Consider the following 14,318-nt stretch of genomic DNA (forward strand, 5'->3'; position numbering starts at 1 on the left):
TTCATTGATTTCTGCTCTGGTCTTTATGATTTCTTTCCTTCTACTCACTTGAGGTCTTGTCTGTTCTTCTGTCTCACGCTGCTTTAGATGTAAAGTTAGCTTGTTTATTTGAGCTTTTTCTTGGTTCCTGAGGTGGGCTCGTGTTGCTACAAACTTTCCTCTTAGAACAGCTTTCACTGCATCCCATGGGTTTTGGAGTGTCGTATCTTTGTTGTCATTGGTTCCTAGGTATTTTTTAATTTCTTCTTTGATTTCTTCAATGATCCATTTGTTTAGTAGCATGTTGTTTAGTCTCCACATGTTTGTGTTTTTTGCAGATTTTTTTCTTGTTGTTGATTTCCAGTCATATAGTGTTGTTGTCAGAAAAGATGCTTGATATGTTTCAGTTTGCTTAAAGTTACCGAGGTTGGATTTGTAGCCCAGGATGTGATCCATCTTAGAGAATGTTCCATTCTTGAGAAGAATGTGTATTCTGTTGCTTTTGGCTGGAATATCCTATAAATATCTATGAAGTCCATCTGGTTTAATGCATCATTCAGGGCCTGTGTTTCCATATTGATTTTCTGTCTGGTTGATCTGTCCATTGCTGTAAGTGGGGTGTTAAAGTCCCCCACTATTATTGTGTTATTGTCGATTTGTCCTTTCAAGGTTGTTAGCAGTTGCCGTATGTATTGTGGTGAAGCTAGGTTGTGTGCGTAGATATTTTAAATTGTTATATCTTCTTCTTGGATTGATCCTTTGATCATTACGTAGTGACCTTCTTTGTCCCTTAAAATATTCTTCATTTTAAAGTCTATTTTGTCTGATTTGAATGTTGCTACTTCATCTTCCTTTTGATTCCCGTTTGCATGAAATATTTTCTTCCATCCTCTCACTTTCAGTTTGTATGTGTCCCTAGAAATGAAATGGGTCTCTTGAAGACAGTATATATATGGGTCTTGTTTTTGTATCCATTCAGCCAGCCTTTGTCTTTTGGTTGGGGCATTTAGTCCATTCACATTTAAGGTAATTATTGATATTTATGTTCTCATTGCCATTTTATTATTTGCTTTCGATTTGTTTTTGTTGCTCTTTTTTCTTTCCTACTTCTCTTGTTCTCTCCTCTTCTGGTTTGAAGACTATCTTTAGTGTTGTATTTGAGTTGATTTTTCTTATTTGTTTATCAATTGTAGATTTTTGGTTTGCAGTTTTTCTGAAGATTTGATATGGGTCTATATGTATATGAGATTATTTTAAGTTGTTGTTCTCTTAATTGCAAGTTCATCTCCAGTGTCCTGCATTTGTACCCACCTCTTCTCATGATTTCTGATTTTTGTGGTATAATTGTACGTGGATGATTTAGTGTCTTACTGTACATATACCTTTAGTGGTGATCCTTGTCATTTGTGGAATTTTTGTTTCCTGTTGCTGTCTCTTCTTTTCTGCCTAGAGAGGTTCCTTTAGTATTTGTTGTAAGGCTGGTTTAGTGTTGCTGAATTCTCTCAACTTTTGCTTATCTGTGAAGGTTTTGATTTCTCCTTCAAATCTGAATAAGAGCCTTGTTGGGTAGATTAATCTTGGTTGGAAGTTTTTTCCTTTCACCACTTTAAGTATATCTTGCCACTCCCTTCTGGCCTGCAGAGTTTTAGCTGAAAAATCTGCCGATAACCGTATTAGGGTTCCCTTGTATGTCATTTGTTTCTTTTCCCTAGCTGCTTTCAGGATTTTCTGCTTGTCTTTAATTTTGGTGAGTTTGATTAATATGTATCTCAGGGTGTTCCTCCTTGGGTTTATTTTATATGGTACTCATTGTGCTTCCTGGATTTGAGTGAGTGGGTCTTTTCCCATGTTAGGGAAGTTTTCGGCTATTTTCTCTTGGAATATTTTTTCTGTCCCCTTCTCTGTCTCTTCTCCTTCTGGCACCCCTATAATACGGATGTTAGTGCGTTTAACATTGTCCCAGAGTTCTCTGAGACTTTCTTCATTTGTTTTTACTCTTTTTTCTCTTTTCTGTTCCTCACCCATAATTTCTACTAATCTGTCCTCCACCTCGCTTATTCGTTCTTCTGCCTCTTGTATTCTGCTGTTAGCTGCCTCTAGTGAATTTTTTATTTCAATTATTGTATTTTGCATCTCTTCTTGTTTAAGTTTTATGTCTTGTATCTCTTTGGTCAGTGTTTCCTGTAAGTTATCTATCTTTGCCTCCAGTTTATTCTAATGTCTTGCATCATCTTCAGCATCAACAGTCTAAAGTCTTTTTCCTGGAGGGTGAGAATCTCCTCATTGCTTAGTTGATTTTCCGGGGTTTTTCCTTTCTCCCTCATCTGAGTTATAGTTCTCTGTGTTTTCTTTTTTTTTTTTTTTTTTTTTTTTTTTTTACTATTTCTTAGGCCATTCCCACGGCATATGGAGGTTCCCAGGCTAGGGGTCGAATTGGAGCTGTAGCCAGTGGCATATGCCAGAGCCACAGCAACGCTGGATCCAAGCCATGTCTGCAACCTACACCACAGCTCACGGCAATGCCAGATCATTAACCCACTGAGCAAGGGCAGGGACCGAACCTGCAACCTCATGGTTCCTAGTCGGATTCGTTAACCACTGTGCCATGACTGGAACTCCTATCTTTTCATTTTTATAGGTTTTTGGTGTGGTGACCTTTTTACAGATAATAGAGTTGTATCCTCTCTTATTTCTGGTGTCTGTCCCCCTGTGGCTGAAGTCGGTATGGGGGCTTGCTGTAGGCTTCCTGATGGGAGGGGCTGATGCCTACCCACTGGTAGGTGGAGCTGATTCCTATCCCTCTGGTGGGTGTGGCTTAGTCTCTGGATGGGATTAGAGGTGGGCTGTGTGCCTGAGGGGTCTTTAGGTAGCCTGTTTACTGAGGGGCGGGGCTGGATTGTTGTTTGCCCTAGGGCTTCTCTGCACTGACTGATGGGTGGGGCCACATTCTCCCAAAATGGCCACCTCCAGAGAAAGGCATGCTGCTGTATATTTCCGAGAGCTTTGCTTCCAATATCCTTCCCTCATAACAATCTACATTCACCCCTTTTTTCCCAGGCGGTCCTCAAAGAACTGCAGTCAGGTTTGACCTAGATTCCTATGGAGACTTTGCTTTGCCCTGGGACCCAGTGCACGTGAAAGTCCGTGTGTGCATTTTAAGAATGGGGTCTCCGCTTCCCCCAGTCCCATGGAGCTCCTGTGCACAAGCGCCACTGGCCTTCAATGCCAGATGCTCCAGGGACTCTTTCTCCCAGTGCCAGATCCCCATACGGAGAGTTTGATGTGGGGCTCAGAACTCTCACTCCTGTAGGTGAGCCTCTGTGAATCAATTAGTTCCCAGTCTGTGAGGCTTCCCACCTGGGAGGTATGGGAATGTTTATGTCACAAAATCACCCCTCCTACCTCTTGATGTGTCCTCCTCTTTGTCTTCTGGAGTAGGGGATCTTTTTTAAGATTTCTGGTCCATTGGGTGAAGAATGCTCAGCCTTTAGTTGTGAATTTTGTTGTTTTTAGGAGAGAAGTTGAGCTCCAGTCCTTCTATTCTGCCATCTTAATCCCATCTCCCCTGTGTATATTATTGTTGTTTTTTGATACTGCCTTTTATTTTTAACATTCAATTTAATGGAAAAGTATATAATATTATTTGATTAACTGAAAAAATTCCTCCGCCTACTCTCAGATGGTGAATATTGTAGGATACTGACAATTTCGGAAAGTCTCAAGTTATAGTATCTTGAACAAATTATATACTATTTCTCTGTGTTTCATTTTCTCATCTATAGATTGTTAATAGTAATACCTGCCATAGATATCAACCTCACAGAAGTCTAGAGAAACTTAAAGTATGTATATGACAGTGTGTCAATTTCTCTAGGATTCAGTTTCTACTTTACTAATTGCTACATACCTAGCATGTCACCACTGCTTTACAGTAAATTTTTTTTTTTTTTTTTTTTTTTTTTTTGCTATTTCTTGGGCCGCTCCCACGGCATATGGAGGTTCCCAGGCTAGGGGTCCAGTCGGAGCTGTAGCCACCAGCCTACGCCAGAGCCACAGCAACGCGGGATCCAAGCCGCGTCTGCAACCTACACCACAGCTCAGGGCAACACCGGATCGTTAACCCACTGAGCAAGGGCAGGGACCAAACCCGCAACCTCATGGTTCCTAGTCGGATTCGTTAACCACTGCGCCACGACGGGAACTCCAGTAAATATTTCTCGAATTGAAAAAAATTGACATTGATTTTTAAATGGTTTTGACAATGTTATTTCGTATTGCCTTAAAAAGTGTTAAATTTTCTAAAAAGAGCTTTTTAAAATATATTTTATTTTGATTTTATTTAAATCTGTGCTATGTGCTTTTTTGATGGTAATGTTGTGTGGCTAGGCGAGATACTGTGAAATCAAACATAGAATAACTATTCTAATTAAAAATTTTAGAACTATTGTACATATAAACATTTAAGGTTTTGTGATGAGTGTGATAATTTAGATTTAGATATTAAAGATGATGTTATAGATTTAGATGAAATGAAGTAAAGAAATTATATGTTAGTAAATTTTCATCCTGCTGCTTGGTTTATATGGTGAATAGTTTGTGCATAGTAAGTAGAAATAAATGTTAATTTTTATATACTTTAACTATAACTTTATCCTTTTTGATGGGAGTGTTGGACTGATTATGTGGATTTAGTTGTAAAATTAATGTGAGAAGAACTTTTTATAGAGTTTTCTTTTTAACTTCTCACAGGTATTATTCTGCTCTAAAAACTATGGAACAATTAGAAAATGTGTATTTCCCCCGGGTCAGTCAATACCGGTTTTGTCAGTTAATGATAGAAAATCTTCCTAAACTCCGCGAAGATATTAAAGAAATCTCCATGTCTGATCTCAAAGACTTTTTGGAAAGCATTCGAAAGCATTCTGACAAAATAGGTGAAACAGCAATGAAACAGGTGAGATTGAAAAGAAGAGTTTTAATTTAATGTTATTTAATAATCTAGGTTATAGAATATATCCAAAGTTTACTTTTTTTACTTATATAAAATGGTTGGTTTTTTTAATTTATCCTTTTCTGATAATTTTTTAAAATTTATCCTTTTCCTTATTGTTTTAAATGGATTCTATCAGCTTTTGTGTGTATTGCACTTATTCCTTATTTACGTAAATTCAGTCTAACTTGACTCACCAACTGATCTCTCAGCAATCTTCCTCATGTATGTAGTATTACATTAACTTTTCTTTTTCTTGGTCTTTTGTCCTTTTAGGGCCGCAACCACGGCATATGGAGGTTCCCAAGCTAGGGGTTGAACTGGAGCTGTAGCTGCCGGACTACACCATAGCCACAGCAATTTGGAATCAGAGTTGCCTCTGCCACCTACACCACAGATCCTTAGCCCACTGAGCAAGGTCAGGGATCGAACCCACATCCTCATGGATATTATTCGGGTTTGTTAACTGCTGAGCCACAATGAGAACTCCTATATTAACTTTTACAAATAGTCAATTTTGGTATAAAATTAGCTGAAAAATGACAGCCATAGAGGCAAATGGGAGGCTTTTTATGCTAAGGTCACAGGTTATTCTCTTTTTATTTTTTTCATTTTATTTTACATTGTTTTATTTGAAACGGTTTTTTTATTATAGTTGATTTACAGTGTTCTGTCATTTTCTGTTGCACAGCAAAGTGACCCAGCCATACATCCATATACATTCCTTTTTTTCACATTACCCTCCATCATGTTACATCTCAAGTGATCAGATACAGTTAGTTCCTTGTGCTATACAGTGGAATCTCTTTGCTTATCCATTCCAAATGTAATAGTTTGCATCTACTAACCCCAAATTCCTGGTCTACCCCACTTCCTCCCCCGCAACCACAAGTCTGTTCTCCATGTCCATGAGCTTGTTTCTTTTCTGTAGGTAGTTTCATTTGTGCCATATATTAGATCCCACATAGAAGTGATATCATATGGTGTTTGTCTTTCCCTTTCTGACTTAACTTCACTTAGTATGAGAGCCTCTTGTTTCATCCATGTTGCTGCATTATTTTGTTCTTTTTTTTATGCCTGAGTAGTATTCCAATGTGTATATGTACCACATCTTCTTAATCCATTTATCTGTCTTTGGACATTTAAGTTGTTTCTATGTCTTAACTATTGTGAATAGTGCTGCACAGAACACAAGGGTGCACGCATCTTTTTCAAGGAAAGTTTTGTCTGGATATATGCCCAAGAGTGGGATTGCTAGATCATCTGGTAGTTCTATATTTAGTTTTCTGAGGTACCTATGCTTTTTTCCATAGCGGTTGTATAAATTTGCACTCCCACCAACAATGTAGGAGGGTTCCATTTTCTCCACACCCTCCCCAGCTTTTGTTATTTGTAGAGTTACTAATGATGGCCATCCTGAGTAGAATGAGGTGGTACCCCATTGTAGTTTGATTTGCATTTCTCTGATAATTAGTGATGTTGAATATTTTTCCAAGTGTCTGTTGGCCGTCCATATGTCTTCTTTGGAGAAATGTCTTCTTTTTCAATTGGTTTTTTTTTTTTTGCTGTTGATTTGTATGAGTTGTTGGTATATTTTAGAGATTAGGTCCTTGTCAGTTGCATCATTTGAAACTATTTTCTCCCATTCTGTAGGTTGTCTTTTTTTTTTTTTTAAATGGGGTCCTTTGCTGTGCAATAGCTTGTCAGTTTGATTAGGTCCTATTGGTTTGTTTTCATTTTTATTTCTATTGCTTTGGAAGACTGACTAAGAAAACATTTGTACGGTTGATGTTGGAGAATGTTTTGCCTATGTTCTTTCTCTCCTAAGAATAAATTACTCTCTTTTTAAAGGAAATCAAAAGTACTGTCTTTGAATTAACTCCTACAGCTCAATAATAGAAAGATGAACAATGGGAAAAGATTTGGTAATTATAAAATAAATGTACCTACCTTTAGCGTCAGTAATTCCTCTCCTAGGTATTTATCAGTGAGAAATGAAAACATTCTTATATGTTCATAAGAGCTTTATTCAGAACTGGCCAAAAACTGGAAATTCCTTAGGTTGCTTCAAAATCTTGGCAATTGTTTTTTGTTTTTCGGCTTTTTTTTTTTTTTTTTTTTTTAGGGCCACACCCTTGGCATATAGAGGTTCCCAGGCTAGGGGTCAAATCAGAGCTGTAGCTGCTGGCCTACACCACAACCATAGCAACTCGGGATCTGAGCCACGTCTGCAGTCTACACCACAGCTCACGGCAATGCTGGATCCTTAGCCCACTGATCAAGGCCAGGGATTGAGCCCATGTCCTCACGCATACTAGTCTGGCTTGTTAATCACTGAGCTATGAAAGGGACTCCTTGGCAATTGTAAATAATGCTGTTCCGAACACTGGGGTTTATATATCTTTTTGAATTAGTGTTTTTGTTTTTTTTTTGGGAGATATCTATCTATCTTTCTATCCAGGAGTAGAGCTGCTGGGTCATAAGATAGTTCTATTTTTAGCTTTTTGAGACACCTCCATACTGTTTTTCACAGTGGCTATACCAATGTGCATTCCCACCAACAGTGTATGAGGGTTCCCTTTTTTTCCATGGAGCAGATTTGATTTTCATATTACTTTGATAGTTATCTTTTATTCAGATTAGTTAAATACTTGGTTGACAAAATTATTTTTATTTGCTATAAATAAAAAGAAGCTACAAAGTAGAATTTAAACCAAACTTTTTTCTTTTCTTATCTGTGAAAGCTAGACCTGAGGCCACTGAGATAGTGTGAATATGGTTAGTTGTGGGTGGTAGTATAAGAATGGAAATAGTAGAAGTGTAGCCCAGTGAGTTAGAGTTTGAACAGCAGATTAGTAGCCTGGAAAAAGTAAATATTAAGAAAGTGTAAGATGGAGTTCGCTTGTGGCACAACAGGTTAAGGATCTGGCATTGTCACTGCAGCAGCTTAGATCGCTACTGTGGTGCAGGTTCAGTCCCTGGCCTGGGAACTTGGATACTGACAAAAAAAAGAGAGAGAGAGAGAGTGTGTGGGTGGGTGTTTGTGTGTATTTGTGTTTGCTTATGTGTGTGATAGAAAGAGAGAGAGCAAAGTAAATGTAAGAGAAGAAGATTCAAAAAGGCAGGTTGAGAAAAAGAATCTGGAGATCTGAATCTAGCTACTGTGATTGTTCCTGAGAACCATATAGGTTAAGAAAGCTGCAGGAATGGAGAACTTGATAGAACCAAAAGATAATATTAAACTTGTTAAACTAGAAAAAAGTGTGGAATTTCATAGTTTTCCTCTGAAGTGATCATCTTTCTCTTCTGTTGATACTTCAAGATAGTAATAGGACTGATTCATTTTATAATATGTAAATCGGAAGCCTCTGATCCTTCCCATAGGACCTCCCATTAATCTCGGGATTACATCTTTCCCATTGGTTGTCTCTGTTCAGTGAGTGTTCTCCCCACTGGTGAGCTCTTCAAATTTTTATATTCTTGCCTTCAGGATCAGTATTTTCAGTGGTTTTTCATTACATCTGGGCAAGGTATTCTGTATTTGCAGTGGGGATAAAAAAACACAACCATATGGTAAAATTTTTCACTGTTAAGCTTGTGAACAGTAGTTTAAAGTTCATGTTCCATTATACATTTTACTTGAGTTTCGTTATTAAACTTATCCTTTCTGAACTGGTTTTCATCGCGCAGTTTTGTACTTTTTCTGCCTTGACAGTCCACCAAATCATGGATCCTAGGACTTAAGGTTTATGTGAATTTCCTGCTGGGTGGGAATAGACTCCTCCTGGTTTACCACTTATTTTTTCTTGTATAAACAATCAAGCTCCTTACCTCTGCAACTTAAAGATAGCCTTTTATACAGACCTCTTTTGTCTATAGGTATTGTTTTCTTTACAGGTTTTCCTCCACGAAATTGAGACGTTAGAGAGTTTTCTAATGGTGAAACAGGTAGAGTCCTTATGAGTTAATAAGAAAATTTGTTTTGTTAAATTTTGGTTTCCCGTTGGCTCCCATTTAATTTCTTGTGATTTTTCAGCATTGGAAACCTTCTGGAGTCTCTCATAAACTGTGGTCACTTTGGCAGAATCACAGTTTGATTCTAGCATCTCCTTACATGACATAAATGGAAACCTTGTCCTTTGCTAATCAGTACCTCCCACCCTTGGACATTCTTTGTATATTATGGTTAATTCCATTATCTTATATCCCGTTTATGGATTTGCTTGTTATATATTCACTTCAGTGCCCTATACACACTTTAAACCCAGCATTTCTAAAAGTAACCTCATTATCTTTTCATTATATCAGTTTTTTTTTTTTTCTGTATTTCTTATCTCAGATAGAGGTATCTACTGTTTTCACAAGCTAGAAACTGGGGGATGCTTTGGACTTTTCAGGAGTATTTATACCCTTTATGTAGTTTGTTACTAAATCCTACTTATTAACTATCATTTCTGCTTCTAAATATCTATAGTTTCTGTGCCCTTTCCTCTACTTACTCAGGCTATTGTTATATCGAATTAACTATTTTCCTTTTTTTCTGGTCTTTTCTCCTTTTGCTTTTTGCCCTAAAATGCAAGTTTGACCAAATCACTTATTCTTCAGTGATTCCTAGTTACCTAAGTTCAGATTCCTGAGCATGAAACAAAAACCTCATCTCTTATACTCCCTCTTCCTTGAGTGCTGTTAGGTTATCAGATCTCATAAGTTTTTGAATACACTAGTTGTTTCTTCTACCTAGAATGTCTTCCATTCTTCTAAATTGTCCAGTCTGATGAATTCCTGCTTTTTCCCCCAAAAGCTGACTTAAGCATCACTTTGTGAAATCTACCTTCCTTTGTCTCACTCCTGCTAGCTAGAGATGGTCACTTCCTCTTCAGTGCATACATCTATTGTACTTTTCACACTGCGTTATAATTGGTTATTTCATTTTTTTTTTCCAGCTGCACCCATGGCATATGGAAGTTCTGGGCCAGGGATCACATGTGAGCTGCAGCTGCCACCTATGCCACAGCTGTGGCAACACTGGATCCTTAACCTACTTCATGAGGCTGGGAATTAAACCTGTACTGCCGCACCTATGCCACAGCTGTGACAACATTGGATCCTTAACCCACTATGCCAGAGTGGGAACTCCTTTTTTTGTGTTTTTGACTAGATAGTGAGTTTTTAAGGTGAAGGAGATATATCCATCCTACTTATTTTTGCCTTTCTGGGATCTAGCACTGTGCTGTACATGAGTTGCAGAGGACGTTATTTATTTTTTTAAAAGAGTTTAGAGCTGAGCTTTGGCTTCTCTAGGGATAATTTTTTTAAAGTAAAAGACAGCCTTGCTTTTATAGGGTTTTTCCCCTCAATCTAATATGAGAGATGGGTCCACTATGAGTAGTTTGATGTTTAATTAGCCATTAAATACCTAAAATTCATAGTCTCTGTTAACAGTTTAATATTATATTCCTGACTGACATTTTAGGGGAAAAAGGGACTAAATGGCCAAATAAGTTTGGGAAATCTTGGTTAAATAAAGTTAAGCATATTTCTTATGAATTTTAAATCCCTTGGAAGAGAGATATAGTATGTAATATTTAACTTATTTGAGCATAGAACACCTTTTTAAAGGAGTATCTATTGATACTGTGTGAAATATTAGTTTTATACATAACACAGTTTGGAAACAATGCTTTAAATAAATGTTTTTTTATTGTTAAAACTGAAAATCATAGACAAAATTAGTTTGGGCACATGAGGAAAAAGGGAATTCTGATATTTTTTCAGTGAGTAGGTTGATGATAGTAATGGAGGGATAGTGATTTTTCTCAAGCACAAGCCTTTGGAGCCAACATCGGGGTCTAGGTGAGGGTAGAGCTAGATTTCTGTGATTTGCATTGTCTGATTGTCTGAGAGTAGAAAGGTCTGATTAGAAGTCATGTATCCCTTAGAGAGAATTCACCCTAAAGAGGCAGTGGGTAAACTTTCTGCATGCTAACAGAACAGAGTAGCTACAACCTGACCAACCGAAACAGGAGTGTTCCACTAATATGCATTATATAAGGAAGTTAAAATCCTTGATTAAGCCTATATGTTTTTTCAATCTCTAATAATGAAATTCTGATAGTGGAATATCACTAAAATGTGTAAAAGAAAATATAAGGGTTCTCAACTTTTTAATCTGTAGAAATGTTCATTTTTGTCAATAATTAAGTTAACAGCTTCTGCATTCTTAGTCTTCACAAACTGGGCATTTTCTGTGGAATATGTTTGCAACTTGACACCATAGTTCTTTCTGTGAGGTTAGTAGACTTTTTTCTATAAATAATCACTTGGAGTTAAGGGAGCATATTTTATGTATGTTCATGTATGTATCATATCTTTTAATTTTTTCTGGGTGTTTTCATTTATGTATTTGGCTTACCTCTTTAAAAAGAATTACTGGTGATGGAGTTCCCGTCGTGGCGCAGTGGTTAACGAATCCGACTAGGAACCATGAGGTTGCGGGTTCGATCCCTGCCCTTGCTCAGTGGGTTAAGGATCTGGTGTTGCCGTGAGCTGTGGCGTGGCTCTGGTGTAGGCTGGTGGCTACGGCTCCTATTGGACCCCTAGCCTGGGAATCTCCATGTGCCACGGGAGCAGCCCAAGAAATAGCAAAAAGACAAAAAAAAAAAAGAATTAAAAGGAGAAATAGACAACTTGATAATCGTAGGAGATTTTAATGAACTCCTCTCAGTAACTACTGGCTACTGGCACCAATAGATATAGTAAGGATTTAGTCCTTTTAAATAATATGATTAGCAGAATTCCCATTGTGGCTCTGTGGGTTAAGAACCTGACCAGTACCAAGGATGTGGGTTTGATCCCTGGCCTCACTCAGTAGGTTAAGGATCTGGTGTTGCTGTGAGCTGAGGTGTAGGTCGCAGATGTGGCTTGGATCTGGCATTGCTGTGGCTGTGGCATAGCCTAGCAGCTGCAGCTCCAGTTAAACCCCCAGCCTGGGAACTTCCATCTGCTATGGCTGTGGCCCTAAAAAGATGACAGATAGATCGATACATCAAAAGATCGATAGATAGATAAAGATAGATTAATAAATTATGATTAGCAACCCTGACCTAATCGACACATGTAGCACTGTATCATAGTTTCAGAATATACATTTTTAAAGAACATTTGCCAAGATTGATATTTCTGGTCCATAGATCAGATATCAATAAATTTCAAAGGATTGAAATAATTCAGAACATATTCTTTGGCTATTTTGGCATTATTCCAGAAACTGAAAATAAATAAATATAAAATCTCGATATGTTTAGAAATTAAGAAATAAAATTCTAAATAACCCATGGGTCAGAGGAGACGCTCATTTGAAATGAGAAAATGTTTTGAATTGAATTATAATGAAAATATGACATTTAAAAAACAGGATGTGACAAAAGTCATGTTTAAGGGAAATTTATAGACTTACATTTATAAACTAGGAAAGGACGGCAGAAATCAGTTATGTAAATACCCATTTTAGGAAGTTAGAGAAACAACAGCAAATTAAACTTAATAAAAGTAGAAGTATTGACATGACATAAAAAGCATAGGCAACATAAACAAAAATAGTGGAATTACATCAAACTCAAAAGCATCTGTGTAGCAAAGAAGACCATTAACAGAGTGAAAAGGCAACCTATAGAATGGGAGGAAAGATTTGCAAACTATACGTCTGATTAGGAGTTAATCTCCAAAATAAGTAAGAATTAACTTAATAACAAAAAGATAATCACCTAATTAAAAAATGAACTAGAGGAGTTCCCGTCGTGGCGCAGTGGTTGACGAATCCAACTAGGAACCATGAGGTTGCGGGTTCGGTCCCTGCCCTTGCTCAGTGGGTTAACGATCCGGCGTTGCCGTGAGCTGTGGTGTAGGTTGCAGACGCGGCTCGGATCCCGCGTTGCTGTGGCTCTGGCATAGGCCAGGGGCTACAGCTGCAATTGGACCCCTAGTCTGGGAACCTCCATATGCCGCGGGAGCGGCCCAAAGAGATAGCAAAAAGACAAAAAAAAAAAAAAAAAAAAGAACTAGAAATTTCTATATATATTTCTCCAAAGGAACATGGCTAACAAGAGAGTTCGTGCTGTGGCTTAGCAGGTTAAAGACTTGACATAGTATCCCTGAGGATGTGGATTTGATCTGTGGCCTCGCTCAGTGGGTTAAGGATCCAGCAGTGGAGGTTGCAGATGTGGCTCAGATCCCATGTTGCTGTGGCCAGCAGCTGCAGCTCCAATTCGACCCACTAGCCAGGAGCTTCTACATGCCACAGGTGCAGCCCTAAAAAGAAAAAAAAAGTCATCAGGTGTACAGAAAAATGCTAAACTTCATTAAGCATTAGGGAAATGTATCGAAATCACAGTAGGATACTCCCTTATACCTCTCAAAATGGCTATTACCGCCCCCCCCCCAAAGTGCAGCATGTGTTGGTAAGGAAAAAATTGGAACCCTTGCACAATATTGATGGGAATGCCATATGGTCTAGCGGCTATGGAAAATAGTATGGAGGTTCCTGAAAAAATTAAAAATAGAGCTATCCTATGTCCCATGATGGTATTTATCCAAAAAACCCTCAGCATCTTGAAGAGATACTAGCATTCCCATACTCTTTGCAGCATTATTCATAATATCCAGGATGTGGAAACAACCTAAATGTCCACTGATGAATAGATTAAGAAAATGCGTTATATACATGCAATGGAATGTTATCCAGCCTTTAAAAAAGAAATTATGAACTATCTAAAAAGTCAAATTCATAGAATCAGAGAGTGGGATGGTGGTTGCTAGGGGAAATGAGGAGTTGTTAATCAGTTGTTAATCAACAGGCATAGAGTTTCAGTCAAGATGAATAAACTTAATTCATCTGTAAAAACATACCTATCAGCAATAATATATTATTAATAGAACATATTAATAATGTAAAATGCATGTACACTTAAAAATTCAAGAGGGTAGATCTCATGTTAAATGTACTTACCAGAATAAAATAAAATTGAAAAAAAGAAAATGGAAGGAGATAATCAAGGTAAGAGTAGAATTGGAGTTCCTGCTGTGGCACAGAATGTGGAGGATCTGGTGTTGTCTCTGTAGCAGTGTGGGTTTGATCCCTGGCCTGGCACAGTGAGTTAAGGATCTGGCATTGCCGCAGCTACACCTCAGGTTCCATCCCTGGCCCAGAAACTTCCTTATGTTGCAGATGTGGCCAAAAAAAAAAAAAAAAAAAAAAAAAAAAGGAGAGAGAGAGAAGAGTAGAAATCAGTGTAATATAAAACAGGGAGTTCTTACACCTTCTGTAGCTCCACACCAAAAAAACAAACAAGCC

The 14,318-nt window shown here is 37.8% G+C and overlaps 1 protein-coding gene across 10 annotated transcripts in view; it reads left to right on the forward strand.

Moving 5' to 3' along the window:
• The window catches only part of EXOC6 (exocyst complex component 6), a 222,746-nt gene that overhangs the window by 77,078 nt on the left and 131,350 nt on the right, over positions 1-14,318 (forward strand). For 9 of the 10 annotated variants that reach the window (XR_014826641.1, XM_021073794.2, XM_021073792.2 and 6 more), the window contains exon 6: positions 4,729-4,933. Coding sequence is in view for 8 of the 10 variants with exons in the window: in XM_021073794.2 (XP_020929453.1) it covers positions 4,729-4,933 (205 nt within the window). In the remaining 2 variants the exon portion in view is untranslated. Of the gene's footprint in view, positions 1-4,728; positions 5,001-14,318 lie in introns of all 10 variants that reach the window. The other variant, XM_084994878.1, reaches the window with a different exon arrangement.

This window comes from Sus scrofa, chromosome 14, assembly GCF_054392235.1.
Source record: "Sus scrofa isolate SSC_HxYL_T2T_F1_AM1 chromosome 14, Sscrofa_HxYL_maternal_Yorkshire_Landrace_v2.0, whole genome shotgun sequence".
In the NCBI taxonomy this organism is placed as follows: Eukaryota; Metazoa; Chordata; class Mammalia; order Artiodactyla; family Suidae; genus Sus; species Sus scrofa.